Raw genomic sequence first — 15,195 nt, 5'->3', positions numbered from 1 at the left:
TATTGATGAAGGAGACCTTCATATTGATCAAAAAATGTCTTCATACGATAGACATCTAAGATTAAACAGAATTTGATAAGCGCTTTATAAGATCAAGATCAACTATAATAAAATTATGTACAAGGAAAGTAACCTCTTGGAAGCATGGTTTATTACAAGTATGATATCCAATAACTGTAATGTTGTAAACAGAATGCATCATGCAACAAACAAATTAACCAAATAAAATAAAATACTAACAGAAACTTGCAGAACAACAAAATATTTAAATTATATTATATACAGCAAATAAAACAATACCGACACCCAGAGTCATGCATCCATGCAGTAGATAAATGAAGTAAATGCCTGTATAAGGTGAAAAACTCACACAATGTAAAAGTAATAACAAAAATTTATAACACAGAAGTCATGAATTAAATATTATATAAAACATCTGTATAATATTATATTAAACTTCCAATCAGCTACAAAAATTTCACTTTTAAATAACTAAAAACATCATATTAATTAGTGGAGCAGTTCACTCAGATGATAAGGCACCCTGACACAATCCCAGTCTCTGCCTCAAGGAATGATTTATCCAAAGGCTAAGGACAAAGACACCACAAACCCTTGAAGTACAAACTGATCACCTGTCTCTCAACAACATAAAGTATACTGACTAGCTGTATAGCCAAGAATACATCAGAACACTTGTAGAACCAGAACATGGCCAAGCAGCAGAAGGGATGTAAACAGATGAGCAAAGGATGCAAGGAGCAGTTGACCATTGTCGCGACAGTTATGGAGCAATCCTATAAGAAGCACCAGAACCTGTACATGGCCTGCATCAACTACAAGGCCAACTCCAAAACCCGTAGCTGGCTGTTAGAGACACTGAAGGTCTACAAATTCAACCTTGACACACTTCCTAGAAGCAACCATGGCAAAATGGAAGACCACCATCAAGGTCAAGAACATCATGACCAGACTGATTGCCATCAGAAGAGGAATCTTCCAGGAAGATGCCCTGAGACCTCTGTTGTTCTGGATACACTCACCCGTTTCTCCACCTTTCTTAACAACACTGAGTATGGATATACCTTAAATGAACAGTGGAACAACCTGTACACTCTCTCTCACCTGACGTACATGGATGAGATCAGACTATGTGGCAACCGAGAATCAACTCCAGCAGCTACTCTGGATCACCGAACGTTCAGTGCTGGCATTGTGGTTGGAATTTGGCCTAGACAAATGCAAGTCTCGTGGATTATATCAGTGAAGCCTGCTGAAATTAAAGCGGAATGGTGGGAACATGGTCAGAGCCATAACACCTGCACAGTTCCAGTACTAACATACTCCTTCAGGATCATAGATTGGACCAACACGGAACTGGAGATCAATCAAGATAATGATAACCAAGGGCAGCCAATACCATCTGAAGTCGGCCCTTGAGAGATTGACCATAGCTTGAAAAGAAGAGGAGAGGGGTTTGATATACCTCATTGAACAACAGAAGTAGGTGATTAAGAATGTGAGGAATTACTTCCAGGAAAACATAATGCTAGTCTACCAAACTATTAGGAAGATAGACAGATGGCATACACCACTCAACCTCAAGAACAAGGAGACCATACTCAGACAGATGGGTGAAGACACTATCAAGACCATATAAATAAGATGGCTTCAAATGTATGGCTCACAGGTGGGAGGCTCTTCCCCCGAAGTGTTCTTGCTCACCACTCAAGATCAGGTAATCAGCACCAGGAACTACAGGAAATACATACACCAAGGACCCCAGAGTAAAGATGACAGACTGGTGAAGAGACAGTATCAGTGGCATGTTGATGATGCCATCTGGCCCCGGAAACAATCCAACATCACTGCAGGGTTATCACTAGACTGATTATACTCATAGACATGACCAGGTTGCCAGGTTAATACATCTCGAAGCTAGCGCAAAAATATCAGCTGATCAAAGAAAGTACTGTATTACAAGCATTAATCTCAGGCAGTATTAGAGACCTCCACTCACAAACTATACGGGACTGCACCATAATAACAGACAAGATGATCCCGCACAACAAATCAAACATAACCCTCATTGGCAAGAAGGAAATGGCTACCTATCCAATTGATGTAATGGTGACCAACACCAGCAACCTCCAGAACACCTAAGAGGAAAAGATCAGGAAGCACACAGACCTAAGACAGGAAATCAAAGAAATGGGGCATATGGAACAAGTAATGACCATCCCAATCACTGTATCAACTGCCACTGCCAAGGCAGCTTTCATAAGAACAACAAAATATTTAAATTATATTATATACATTAGAGGTAAGACCTATGCAGAGAACGTTTACATAGAACTCCAAAAAGCCGCGATCCTAAACACCTATAGGATTGTCAGTGTTCCTTGCCCAATAGTAGTACCAAACATTACAACCAACCCACATACCTGGTACCAGTACTCGTCATGGAGTGAGGGGAAAAACCCATTGGGAGAAGAAAGAGGATATAATAATTTCTTCCTCTATTTTTCTCTTGTATGTTAAGGACCATCTTCCACTGACTGGAAATCCTGTTCCTAGTTCCACCTTTAAGTTTGAGAAACTTTGCTCTATGCAAACATCTGTCTCTTCTTGAATATCTATCACCAGTTTCTTAAATTTGATTCTCCAGTGAGGCAAAGATAACTTAGTTAAATTTCAAAACGGCCTCCGTAGCAGAGTGGTCAGGAGCCAGAGTACAGTAGCACACGCTCTTTGAGTAGACCGGGGTTCAAGCCCCTGATTGCTGAATACTGTCGATCTGCCAACCTGCACTGAACCAGCATGGCAGATTATGGTCCATTTCCCTTAGCATGAGTTGTTGAGTAGGCTTCCATCCTGCAGTGGGTTGATAATGGCTGTGCTTTACTTTTTTTACATTCTAAAGCTCACTTGTATTATATCTTACAAAAAGGAGTCTGTTTCTATATTTTTTTCATCGACTGTCAGATCTCTAGACCAGATTACATATCTCTATTAGAAATATCCCTGACTACTAATCTCACTTGGCATAAGCACATTACAAATATTGCTTCCTTTGCTTCTACAAACTGTGTTTTCTCTTTTGCCCTTGGCATTACTTTTCTTTTAAACAGCTTCTCACTCTGTACAAATCTCACATCCCCTACCATGGAATGTTGTTCCTCACCTGGGATGATGTATCCGTAACCTCTCTCAGTCATCTAGTCTCCATTCAAAAGAAGTAGGCACCTCCATAGCCGGGTGGGAAGGAGCAGCAGTGCGTAGCACACGCTTCTTGATTAGACCGGGGTTCGAGCCCGTCACCACCAAATACGGAGGATGCGGAAAGGTCAGGGAATGACCACCGTATATCCCGGAGCAATATGGCCTTAGTTGCTAATGCTCCTAAAAACAACAAACAACAAAAGAAGTCACTCAAGGTAATTGACCCAACACTTGCAAAGAGTCTCCACTTTCTGTCTCACGGATGTTCTGTTTCTGCTGCATGCATTTTCTCTAGTTGGACACTTTTCTTCTGAATTGTTATCTACACAATGCAACAATTGGAAAATGAGACTGATGCTAAAAAAATAATGATTCACTTATGAGTAAACTAACATTGGTTTATTCATAATAACTTCCTCACGCTATGTGCAAAAATGACTGGAAAGACTGGTGAAAGGCTGCAACTGTTATGCTGTTCAGATCACAGCTCTTTGAATGATGTCAATGTCATGAAAATAAGTCTTTCAGTAGTTCTGTGAGCTTCGGGAACAAGAAGTCACACAGGGCTAAGTTTGATGAATACGCTGGGTGTGACAGTATTCAGACTTTTTTACTAGCTAAAGAAATTTTGAACAATGATAACCTTCAGGCTTGGTGCATTGTCATGCAAGAGGAACCAACTATTATCTTCTCCATACTGAGGCCGCACATGATGGATTCTCTGCAACAGACATTCAAAATGTCCAGATAGTAAGCAGCAGTAACACTTTGGCCATTGGACACAAACTCTTTGTGCACAATTCCTTTGCTATCATAGAAAGTGGTGAGTGTGGTTTTCATTTTTGACATTTCTTGATGACCATCTTTTTTGAACTTTTTTGGCTTTTGGGAGAGTTTACTGACTTCCACTCTGCACGTTATCGCTTGATTGTAGGATCATACTGAAAACACCATGTCTCACCATGTGTAATGATCGAACTCAGGAAGTTGGATTTACTTTCATTGGCTTCGGTGATTTCTCTGCAGTGTTCAACTCACAACCATCATTGACTGACTGTTAACGAATGTGTCACAAATCGTGCGCATGCCTTGTTTTCTTTAAATATTGGGTTATTTGTTGAATGGTTTCCTTATTAATGCACAATCATTCTGAAATCATTCAGAGCATTGCACGTCGGTCATTGGTAATGATTTCCCATACTTTTCAATCAACTCTGGTGTTCTCACTGTTTTTTGCTGGGCCCAGATGTTCATAGTCTTCCAGTGATTCTCTTCCATGGGCAAAATGTTTATGCTACTCAAACACATGTACATGAGATAGACCAGTATTTCCCAAACTTTTTTACTCACGGAACGCTTTTCTTCTCATAACATGTTCACGGAACAGTTACGAAACACAAGTTTAGCGGGAGCCAAAGAACTGTTTGCTAATATTTTATTACATACAACGCACTATGTATCAGGAGCATTTTTATTTCCAATACATGTAAAGCAGAAATTCAAATAACTGTCATTATACTTTCGTTTTGGTCTTTTATTAGTTGGTTCCTGAACAAAAGGCTGCAATTGTTCATTCTCTCTTTGAAGTGTGATAATATTGTGTTCATTTTCATTGGCCACAGTTGCACTACTAGAAGTACTCTGTTTCTCGTTTTAAAGTTTCTTTTTTCAACCACCAGTCCATGGTCACATATTTTAATAATAATATTTTGAAATACTAATAGTTATCAGAAAAAAATTTATACAAGGAAGTGAGTTTAGTTATGATATTGGTTCGCTTCCTTCAACCCGTGTACTCCAGGCTAAATCGCATACGAATGGCGTACTAGATCACCACATTGCTACTTTTTCGTAGGTGTCATTACCTCTACACATACTTCTCTATGCAAAGCTTGCCAAAATTAAGTGGTCCATGGTCTATTTGATTATTAGTCTATGCCAGTATATTAAAACTGAAAAAAATTATGTTAAATATTATAATGATACAAAAGTGGTGCAAGCTTCAAATATGCAAAATTTATTTATTTTATCATTATTATTATTATTAATTATGATTTTTTGCAGAACACAGTTTGAGAAGAGAAATGCTGAGATAGGCAATACTCTCCATGCACTTGCTTCATCATTTGAAACGTTTGTGGCCCTTTTGCCCTTTCAAACATGAAACTTGATGTTTGCTCTTTGTTACATTGTTTTTCCACAACCCATACACAGGAGAGACATGCAGTTCAGCTCACACTATGTTCTGAAATGGCAGTAGTTTCTACTGACCTTGACTGCAGTGCCTGAGGAACAATCATTCTAATTTCATGTCTACTTCTAGTAGATGGCAGTACTGGTACTCATCTCATAACATTAGTCTCATTTTCTAATTGCCACACTGTGTACAATTCCCTCTGTCTTCCAAACAAGTTCAAACATTTGCTGCAACCAGTCCACAGCCATTTACTATCCAACATCAAACTCACTGAACCTCCTTATTTTCGTCCTCATTTATCCCTTCAGCTTCTGTTTTCTGGGGCATCCTTCACATGTATTTCTTGAAAACTGCAATCTACAGAAATTCAAGTCATGTTTGGGGTTTCCACATAAAAATTTAAATTTTGAAAGGAATTTTTGACCTTTGTCTTTAGGGGTTGCACTTCATTTTTAATATAAAACTTCATATCTAATCAGTCATTCCCAGTTTGTGTGGGGTTTGCTCTGTCTCAGCCATTTTGCAAGCAGAATGGATTTCCCCAAGGATCAGTCTCAAGTGCCAGTTTTTGTGCTGTAGGTCATGCAACGTGAGAGTTATCGAAAGACAACTGCAGCAACCCTGGGCAGTTACTAATAGCGTCAGCTTCTCGCCTCTGAAGGCCGCATACATTTCTGTCACAAATGAAACCTACATTTTAAACCAGAACTAAAGTTGGAAAAAAGCTATCCTAGTAGTCCCTTTGATGAGATTCTTGGGAATCATATTTGATAAGAAGTTGACATTCCTCCATCACACAACACATCCATCAACTCTAGACAGAGTGCATGAGGGGCCTAAACACCTCCTAATGGCATCTTATCTAGCATTGGGGGAAGCAGATTGTACTTTACTTCAAATTCATTGAGCATTTGTCTTGAGACCCATAATCTGAGCTAGATTATAGCAAAGTTTTTTTTTTTTAATCACTCTAATAAACTTCTTTTGTAAACTACACCAGGAGGTAATTTTTTCAAAACATAATTGTATTTTATATTTATTTCTCTCTCTCTCTCTCTCTCTCTCTCACACATGCATGCGCACAATCACACACAGAATGGCAACCAGATTGGTGAAGAGAACAAAAGGGTGCTCTTACCTAGAAAGGCTTCAGTTCTACAAATTGCAACATCTCAAAAGTAGGCACCTGCAGCGAGATATGACTGAGGTGTTTAAAGCCTTGAATGGATTGATAAGCTGAATGTTAATGGTATTCTTCCACTTGCTGAGACTACACAAGAGGGGCGTAAATTCAAGTTGAGGAAGAGTGGTTGCACGACAGATGTGCAGAAGTTTGTCTTCAGCCAGCGGGTGGTTGATTATTGGAACAGGGCTTTCATCTGTTGTCGTGGAAGTGGATGGGTTGAATAAATTCAAGGGAGAACTAGACAAATTCTAGGAGGGTATGGATGGGTGAACTGTGTTTTTTTTTTTTTTTTTTGTTGATGCTATATAAGCTTGCTTTCTTGCATCGTTTGTTATTACTACTACTACACACAAATGAGTTATCACCTAGGTTTTATTTATGATAGAGAAGCTTTTTACATTACAATAATTTATGATATTAAAATTAGAATTGTTGAAGATTGTAATTTAAATAAGATCTGTTTCTTATTTGAGTGTGCTCTGCAGAGGCATCCTTCAATTTGCTGCCATCTGTGTACATTTATAAATCATGCCCAGGTTGTTTATAAATTTCAATTCTTAATGCCATAATTACTAAACAAATCATTTAGCTTTATTATTATTATTTTTTTTTTTGCTGTTATCTTGCTGAGTGCAACTAACTTTTAATAAAAGACTGAAAACACATAGAAGAAAAATTTACTCACTACCATAATCAATCTAATCAATTATACATGTTTTTTCCTTTCAAAGGAACAAGAGGACAGTGGAAAAGCAGAATCATTTCAGTTACCTGTACCAAATCTGTGTTCGGAAGAATCATTTTTGGATTTTCAGTCCGTATCCAGTCATTTTGTATATAGTGACTATCAGCAAAGTGATCATCTTGGAAAGATGAGACCTCGAATCACACTCAGAGAACATGCAGCAAGGTGGAAACATATAGATGGAATTTATCCCAGAGTGAGGGATGTTATAGGTATGTTTTAGTTGAATTAGAAAAAAATAAAATAAATGTATGTTTTTACTCTGTGTGTCAAGAACCAGAGAAGTTTAAAACTTCATTGAAATTGTTTTCTTGCAGCTGATACATAACAGAACAATTAACAGTGAGCAGTGTAGTTTTGTAACAGCATATGGCTTGAATCTTACATCATGCATACCAATGTCCATGTATGTAACCACTCCCATTTCTGTGATTATAGCCTTTACTGATGTGGTGAACTCCTTTTTCCTTTCTTATCCATTTTCAGTGAGTACTAGCACATTTTAAATTTTCAGTTTAAAACACACACTGATTTTTGTGTTTTAAAACAGGTTCAGATTACAGGTTTTATTAAATTGCAGGTTTAGTCTGTATTATGGTTAAAAAAAGTTCTATAATATAGTAAGCCCTTTCCAGTTGTCAGTTTTTATTTTAGAAATTCATAACTTTATTTTAAAACAAATGTGGTTATACTGTATTTCTTCGATTCTAAGACTCACTTTTTTTCGACTATAAACGTCTCTAAAAATGGGGTGCGTCTTAGAATCGCAGTTTTTTTTTTTTTTTTTTTCGAATTTTCCCACACTTTGCATGGCACCATACGTTTTGTTTTAGGTGGAAACCTCATCTCCAAGTTTGACCATTATCGCATTCTCCAATTCCATTGGAGAATAAAGTGGCGTCGGTGATTTCACGCGCTTTCGAAATGTGAAGCCACCGTTATTTCATTATAGTGGAACTCACTCAGCGAAAACTAGGAAGTTTTGTTTGTATCTTCGAAAGTACGTAAGAAGTGGAGTTACTGTATCTCGTTAATTTTGATCCCTTATTGCTTATTAAAATGTCAAAAAGATTGCACTACGAAGCCGCATTGAAACGAAAAGTTTTTGTGTATGCAAAAGAACATGGAAATAGAGCTGCGGGTCGACATTTTGACATTAGTGAAGTAAATGTTCGTCGTTGGAGAAATGATCGCAATTCCATATTTTCGTGCAAAGCAACAACCAAGAACTTTACAGGGCATAAGAAAGGAACATTTCCACAAGTCGATGAAGCTGTGATATGTTTTGTAACGGAGACATGTGCAAAAGGATTACCCATCACTCGACAAGCCATGCAATTGAAAGCCGGAGAAATTGCCAAGTCACTCAGAATAGAGAAAATAATTTTTAAAGGCAGTCGCGGCTGGTGCGACAGACCGTGCATCGTAGAGGATTATCGTTAAGGCACCGAACATGTATCTGTCAAAAAATTCCTGCAGACTTTCAACAGAAGGAAGCTGATTAACTTTCAGCGACAAGTGATGAAATTAAGGAAAAAAAGAAACTGAGTTTAGTCAAATTGGAAATGCTGATGAAAACCCAGTCTTCATTAGGCCTCGAAATTACACAGTCAACGCTAAAGGTGATAAAGAAATCAAGATTATAAGCACGGGCTACGAAAAGCAGCATATCACCGCTGATGGTCGAAAGCTGCCACCGTATTTAATTTTAAATAGAAAAACCATACCGAAGGATGAAATTTTCCCCAAAGATGTTATTGTGCGTGCAGAAAAAATGGATGGATGTCGTCAGAGCTTATGGAATACTGGCTAAATGTTGTGTGGAATATACATCCTGGAAGTCTTCATAACCCAACTAGCATGTTAGTACTTGATGCATTTCGTGGACATTCGTCCGAATGTGTTAAAAATAAAATCGTGCAAAAACGTGGTGATTGGTTGTGATTCTGGTGGCATGACTAGTCAACTGCAGCCACTCAACGTTTCAGTCAACAAACCACTTAGGGATTACTTGAGAAAGAAATATGAATCCTGGCTGTTGACTGACAACCTTCGGGAAAAATTAAAGTGCTGGCATCAAAATTTGCAGAATGGGTATCAACAGCTTGGAAACTGATCCCAGAAACAATAGTAAGGCATTAATTTAAAATTTAAAGCATTCATCGAGAGCATTGCATCACCAATGCTCTCAATGGCTCGGAAGATGATATATTATGGAATGATGAAGATAACGACGGCTCAGAAGAATTTGACCCTGAATGTGAAGTAGACTCTGATATTGATTCAGATGCAGACAGCTCAGAAGATTCAGAAGAAAGTGATGAATAACATAACTACTCATAAATACCGGTATTATTGTTGTTAATAAATTGAATTCTATTATAATAAAAATATTTGTTAGATTTATTTTAGTGTTTTGTTTTATTTATTTTTTTTTTAGAATCATTTTCTGAAATTAAGGCGTGTCTTAGAATCAAAGAAATACGCTATTTCCAGGACTATTATGGAAAAGAAACACAAAACTGATACAGAAAAACAAATGTACAGAGAAATAGAGTGGTCCAGTAAATCAGAATGTCTAATAATGGGGGATTTTAACTTCCCAGATATTGACTGGAACTTGTAGGTTGGTCAATCTCACACTAGCAAGACTAATACTCTTGATCTGGCTATCAGCAGTGAATATTCATGCATTAAGAATTTACAGATAAAGGAACCACTGGATGGCAGTGATCACAGTATACAGATGTGGGATTTACTTAAAGATATTACTACCATCAGGGGTAAAGGGAAGGGTTTTTGCTTTCGTAAAGGTGACTACATTGGTCTCAGATAGTTTTAAATTCTATACAGCGGGACAAACTGATTATGTTACCAACAGCAAATTCTAAATGGGAAGCATTCAAGGAATTAATTGTAGAAGCTACTAGGCTTTTCGTAGCAATTAAGAAATGCTGTTCAAGGTTTAGGCCTAAATATATGTCAGATGAACTAATGGGACTTGTGTCAGAGAAGAAAACTGCATGGGATGCATATAAATTATCAGGCGACACAGTAGCCTATGGTAGATATAAGCTGGTCTGTAATCAAGTGCAAAGGAGGTTAGGCAAGCAAAGGCAGATTATGAGAAATCTTTGGCAAAGAATGCTAAGAAAAACAGCAAGGACTTCTTTACTTATATGAACTCTAGAAGGACGGGAATGAATCAGATTGGCCCACTTGATATTGATAGTTCAACTGTTGCTCAGATAGCTGACAAACTGAATGAGTATATTACATCTACAGTCACATATGAGGAATTCTGTGGGGAAGTGGAGGACAGAAGCTTATTAAACTCTAACTTAATTATTAAATTCTAGCTTAATGATTTTGTAATAACTGACAGCAAAGTGGAGAACAAATTGCTGAAATTAAACATAAGAAAGGCACCTAGGGTGGATGGGATCTATCCAGTTATATTAAAGGAGGTGGCAAAGGAAGTAAGCAAACCTTTAGCCATAATTATGAGAGCATCCTTGGATTCAGGGGAAGTTCCTGCAGCCTGGAGATGTGCAAATGTATCCCTAATTCAGAAAGGTGGGTCAAAGGGTGACATGAGTAATTACAGACCTGTTAGTTTAACATCTGTTCCAGGAAAAATAATGGAGTCACTGTTAAAGAAGCATTGCAGGATCATCTAGACAAGACTGCAGTAATAATTCAGACACAGCATGAGTTTGTTAAGGGAAAGTCTTGTCTAACAAATTTGATTGAATACTATGATATGGTTACAAAGGAACTGGATGCAAAAGATAATTTTGATATGATTCATATACTTGGATTTCAGGAAAGATTTTGGTACTGTTGCACATGGAAGACTACTGTACAGATTGGAGCAGTATGGTATTAAGGGCAAGCTGTTACAATGGATAAAATTGTGGTTGAGTGGTAATCAATGGATGATGCTCTTCTTGGACTAATGTTATTAGTGGAGTCGCCCTGGGTTCGGTGTTGGGCCACCGTTGTTTTGTATATTTTTTAATGATATTAATGAAGGTATATCAGGCTTAATGTTGAAGTTTGCAGATGATACAAAGGTTGGCAGGGTTTTTAATGACAGTATTGGCAGTATGCTACTGCAACAGGATCTAGAAAAGTTGGGCAGGTGGGCTAAGAAGTGGCAACTGTAGTTTAACATTGACAAATGCAAAGTACTGTTTATGGGTGGGTAGAAGTAACCCCAGAGTAACATACCAACTGTGTGGTACTACCCTTAAGGTGGTAGAAAATGAAAAGGACCTGGGAGTAATTCTGCAGTCAGATATTAAGTTTTCTGAGTAGTGCAGACAGGGTGCACCAGCAAGTCATGGGGTGTTGTCAATGATCTACAGGAATTTTTCTAGTAAGAAAAAGGAGGTGATTATCCATTTTTATAAGGCAATGGTCAGGCCACGCCTTGAGTGCTTCATACAGGTCTGGAGGCTTCATTTTAGGAAGGATGTAGAGTTGCTTGAGTGAGTACAGAGAAGGGCAACAAGATTAGTGAGGGGAACGAAGGGGTCCTCTTACCAAGAAAGGCTTAAGTACTGCCAATTGCAGCATCTGGAGACTAGTCACTTGCGAGGTGAATTGATTAAGATGTATAAGGCGCTGAATTGCTTGGATTACGAACCTGAGTGGGTATAAATTCAAATTGATGAAAGGCAATTGTAGAATAGATGTCTGGAAAATTTCCTTTAGCCAGTGGGTAGTTGATTGCTGGAACAAACTTCCAATTTGTTGTTGTTGAAGTTCAGAGAGGAACTAAACAAACTTTTAGAGGGAATGGGTTTTTTTTTTTTTTTTGTTGATGCTACATAAGCTTGCTTTCTTGCATCGCATGCTCTATTAATACAATTAGGGTTATGATATTAATAATTATAATTATTAATTATTATGATTTAATACAATTAGGATTATGCTCAACAAGGTGTGATTCTGCTACTACCTGAATACTAAGCTACCACGATATTCAATATAATATAAACCAGTAGTGGCCAACCATTTTCTGACATGTTCCAAAAGCAGCTCAAAAATTTATCATGTGCCAATTAAAAATTTTTATCGTTATGCAAATAAATTGATAAAAAGGTAAAATAAAATTCTGTATAGCAATTTTATTTCATATCATTTATTTATTAGTATATATTTTCAAATGAAAAAACAAACAAATATTTCTAAATGAAGCACTTGCAACTGTATATTACTTATTATTATATCATCAATGTTTGGATTTGTATTTGAGCACTGGTAGTATTAAATTTTTTAACTGATCATCAGTCAGTTCGTTCTCGAAAACAATTTTTCGCAAATATATGGAGCCAAATTTTTATGAATATCGGAGAACTAGTTTTTGTAAATTTGGATATTCATTCATAGGAAGAAATTTCCAAAAATTATATAATCTTGACTTGCAGGAGTGGAAATTATTTTATATATTTACTATGCAGTAGTGTGGTTCGGTGACCAAGAATTTCAGTTTGAATTTCTGCTGGTAACCTGTTGAGATTGGCAATTTCTGTTGCAGAAGGGTTTACATATAGTTCAAAATTGTATTTGTCTTCTTGGATGTCTTCAAATCTTACTTCAGAGAAAATATTCACTAAAATTTTATACTTTTCAAAATTTGCTTGGTTACTACTTTCATTTTCAGTTTGTTGCATGTGATTTGAAATGAGTCACCTGATTTTGGGCAGAATGTTTTTAAAAAAAGCTGAAGTTTTGGTTTGAATGACATTATTTTGCATATAGTAGGAAATAAATTATTTTTACCTTGTAAGCACAAATTAAAGTTGTTTAAATGTGCCTTGATATCCATAAGGAAAGCAAGATGAGATGATCATTTTTCATTCTTCAGAAATCTGCAGTCATCTGGTAGTTCCTTTTCCCGTTGATAACCTACAATGCATAAATAACTCATTATTATTGCCTAAATCTATGTTTTTAACAATTGAGTTATGAAATTCACATTGGTTTAGTGCCTGAGATCAAATTCTATTTATACAGTGTACTACTGGATCAAATACATGAGATAAATCTAAATCTTTGGCACACAGAGCCTCCTGGTGAATGATACAGTGATATTTATACCTTACAATTCAAGTATTTTTCTATTAAAGTTACACAGCTGTTTTTCCTTCCTCTCATTGCATGAAATTGATTGATATAGATATAAAAGTTCTTCAGTGATATCAAAATTGTCATTAATGCTGCAGACAAATACGATAAGCTGAGCATTATCAATATTGTCACAACTTTTGTCAGTGGCAAATGAAAAATATTTACATGAGTCTGGAGAAGAACTGTTTTGTTTCTCAACATTGTACGATGTGTCATTAATTTTTCTCATTACACTTTTGCTCAAGTGTGATGCCAACCATTCTTTTTATTTCAAGTCACTACTATGTTTTCTGGCTATGTTTAATAATTCCTTTCTCCGTCAGAATATATTTTTTTTTTCTTACAAGCAAGATGAAATGAAATTTCATAAGATGCTTTTACTGTAGGTGTTAATTCATCAGTTTTTTTGCTTTTTTGGCATATAGCCAAAATGTAACTGAAAAATGTAATCAATCTTATTGAGGAAACTTGTATAAAGTACATTATATGATATTTATATTGTCTTTGATAGCTGCCATTAGTGCATTATCTATTGCTGCTATGTATTTATGAATGTAATTCAAATGATATGTCTAAAGTAAATATAGAATTATATACTTTCCTTTGTTCTATAAATGTAATTATTAGCTATTGCTAAGGATTTCCTTTCTTCTTCATATACATCATATTCACATTGTTGTTACAAAATGTATATATGCTTTACTGCTAACAAAGCTTATTTCTGATATTGTACTGACTGTATGAATGACATTATAATTTTTGACCAGCATGTTACACAGTTTATCTTTGAGCCAAATGCTTCAAATAAGAAAAAAGAAACTTCATATGTGTAAATTTTAGAATCTGTGTCAAATATTTTGTACGTTTGCTATTATCTTGCTATTGTACCAAAGTAATGTTTTGTTAATATGATCTTTTTAGTTTTAATGAGACCAAATGATGGAAGGAAGCAGACTTTCCTATATTAGCTGAAAAAATTAAATAAAATGATAAAACAAAACAGAATATTCATACTAATCTCACAAGGTAACCATCCAGTTCCGCTTTGAATTTAGTCAAACTCACTGCTCTACCATGTTGGGAAGTAGTTATTCTAGTATTCAACGACCCACTGCCTTAGATGAATTTAACGAGATCCAGTCTTCTGTTATTTCCTGAAGTTTTATATTTGTGTTCCCTAGTTCTTTAATATAAGGGAGGTCAGATCTTCCTCATTTATTTTCTCAACCCCTTCAGCACTTTATACACCTCAGTCAGATCTCCCTTTAGATGTCTGGTTGTCAAAATTTGCAATCCACACCTAAGCCATTCATCGTATGTACATCAATTTGCACTTGTCACTAATCTGGTCATCCTTTGAGCCCCTCTCCAAACCTTCCATGTTCTTTTTTTATGTGCAACCTCTAGACATGAATGTAATACTCCAAATGTTGTTTGGTTATTTGGGTTTTAATGGTGCATCAGCAACTAGGGCTATAATGTGGCAATACTCCAAATGTAAATGCAGTCATCTTGTATAGAGGAATACTGATGTCCTGCTCTACAAGCAAATCTAATAGTATGGAACTGCACCAGAGGCAATTTTTATTCTTATGATGTGCATAGTAAGCCTCCATTTTCCTGTTGCTACCTCTTTTCATTTTTTTTTTCTTGCTTTTTACAACTGCCAGCTGTTTCCATAGGACCATAAACAGTTATTTACATACC

At 36.4% G+C, this 15,195-nt stretch overlaps 1 protein-coding gene across 1 annotated transcript in view; it reads left to right on the top strand.

Moving 5' to 3' along the window:
* The window catches only part of LOC150078935 (ankyrin repeat domain-containing protein 54-like), a 103,052-nt gene that overhangs the window by 10,235 nt on the left and 77,622 nt on the right, over positions 1–15,195 (top strand). Inside the window, exon 2 of the mRNA XM_090383049.1 lies at positions 7,337–7,562. Within this exon, the coding sequence (XP_090239175.1) occupies positions 7,337–7,562 (226 nt within the window). The remainder of the gene's footprint in view (positions 1–7,336; positions 7,563–15,195) is intronic.

Source organism: Mastigoproctus giganteus, chromosome 10 (genome assembly GCF_048544385.1).
Source record: "Mastigoproctus giganteus isolate SK-2022 chromosome 10, ASM4854438v1, whole genome shotgun sequence".
Classification (NCBI taxonomy): domain Eukaryota; kingdom Metazoa; phylum Arthropoda; class Arachnida; order Uropygi; family Thelyphonidae; genus Mastigoproctus; species Mastigoproctus giganteus.
Note: the sequence above shows the minus strand (reverse complement) of the source record. Positions and strands in the feature narration are given on the sequence as shown.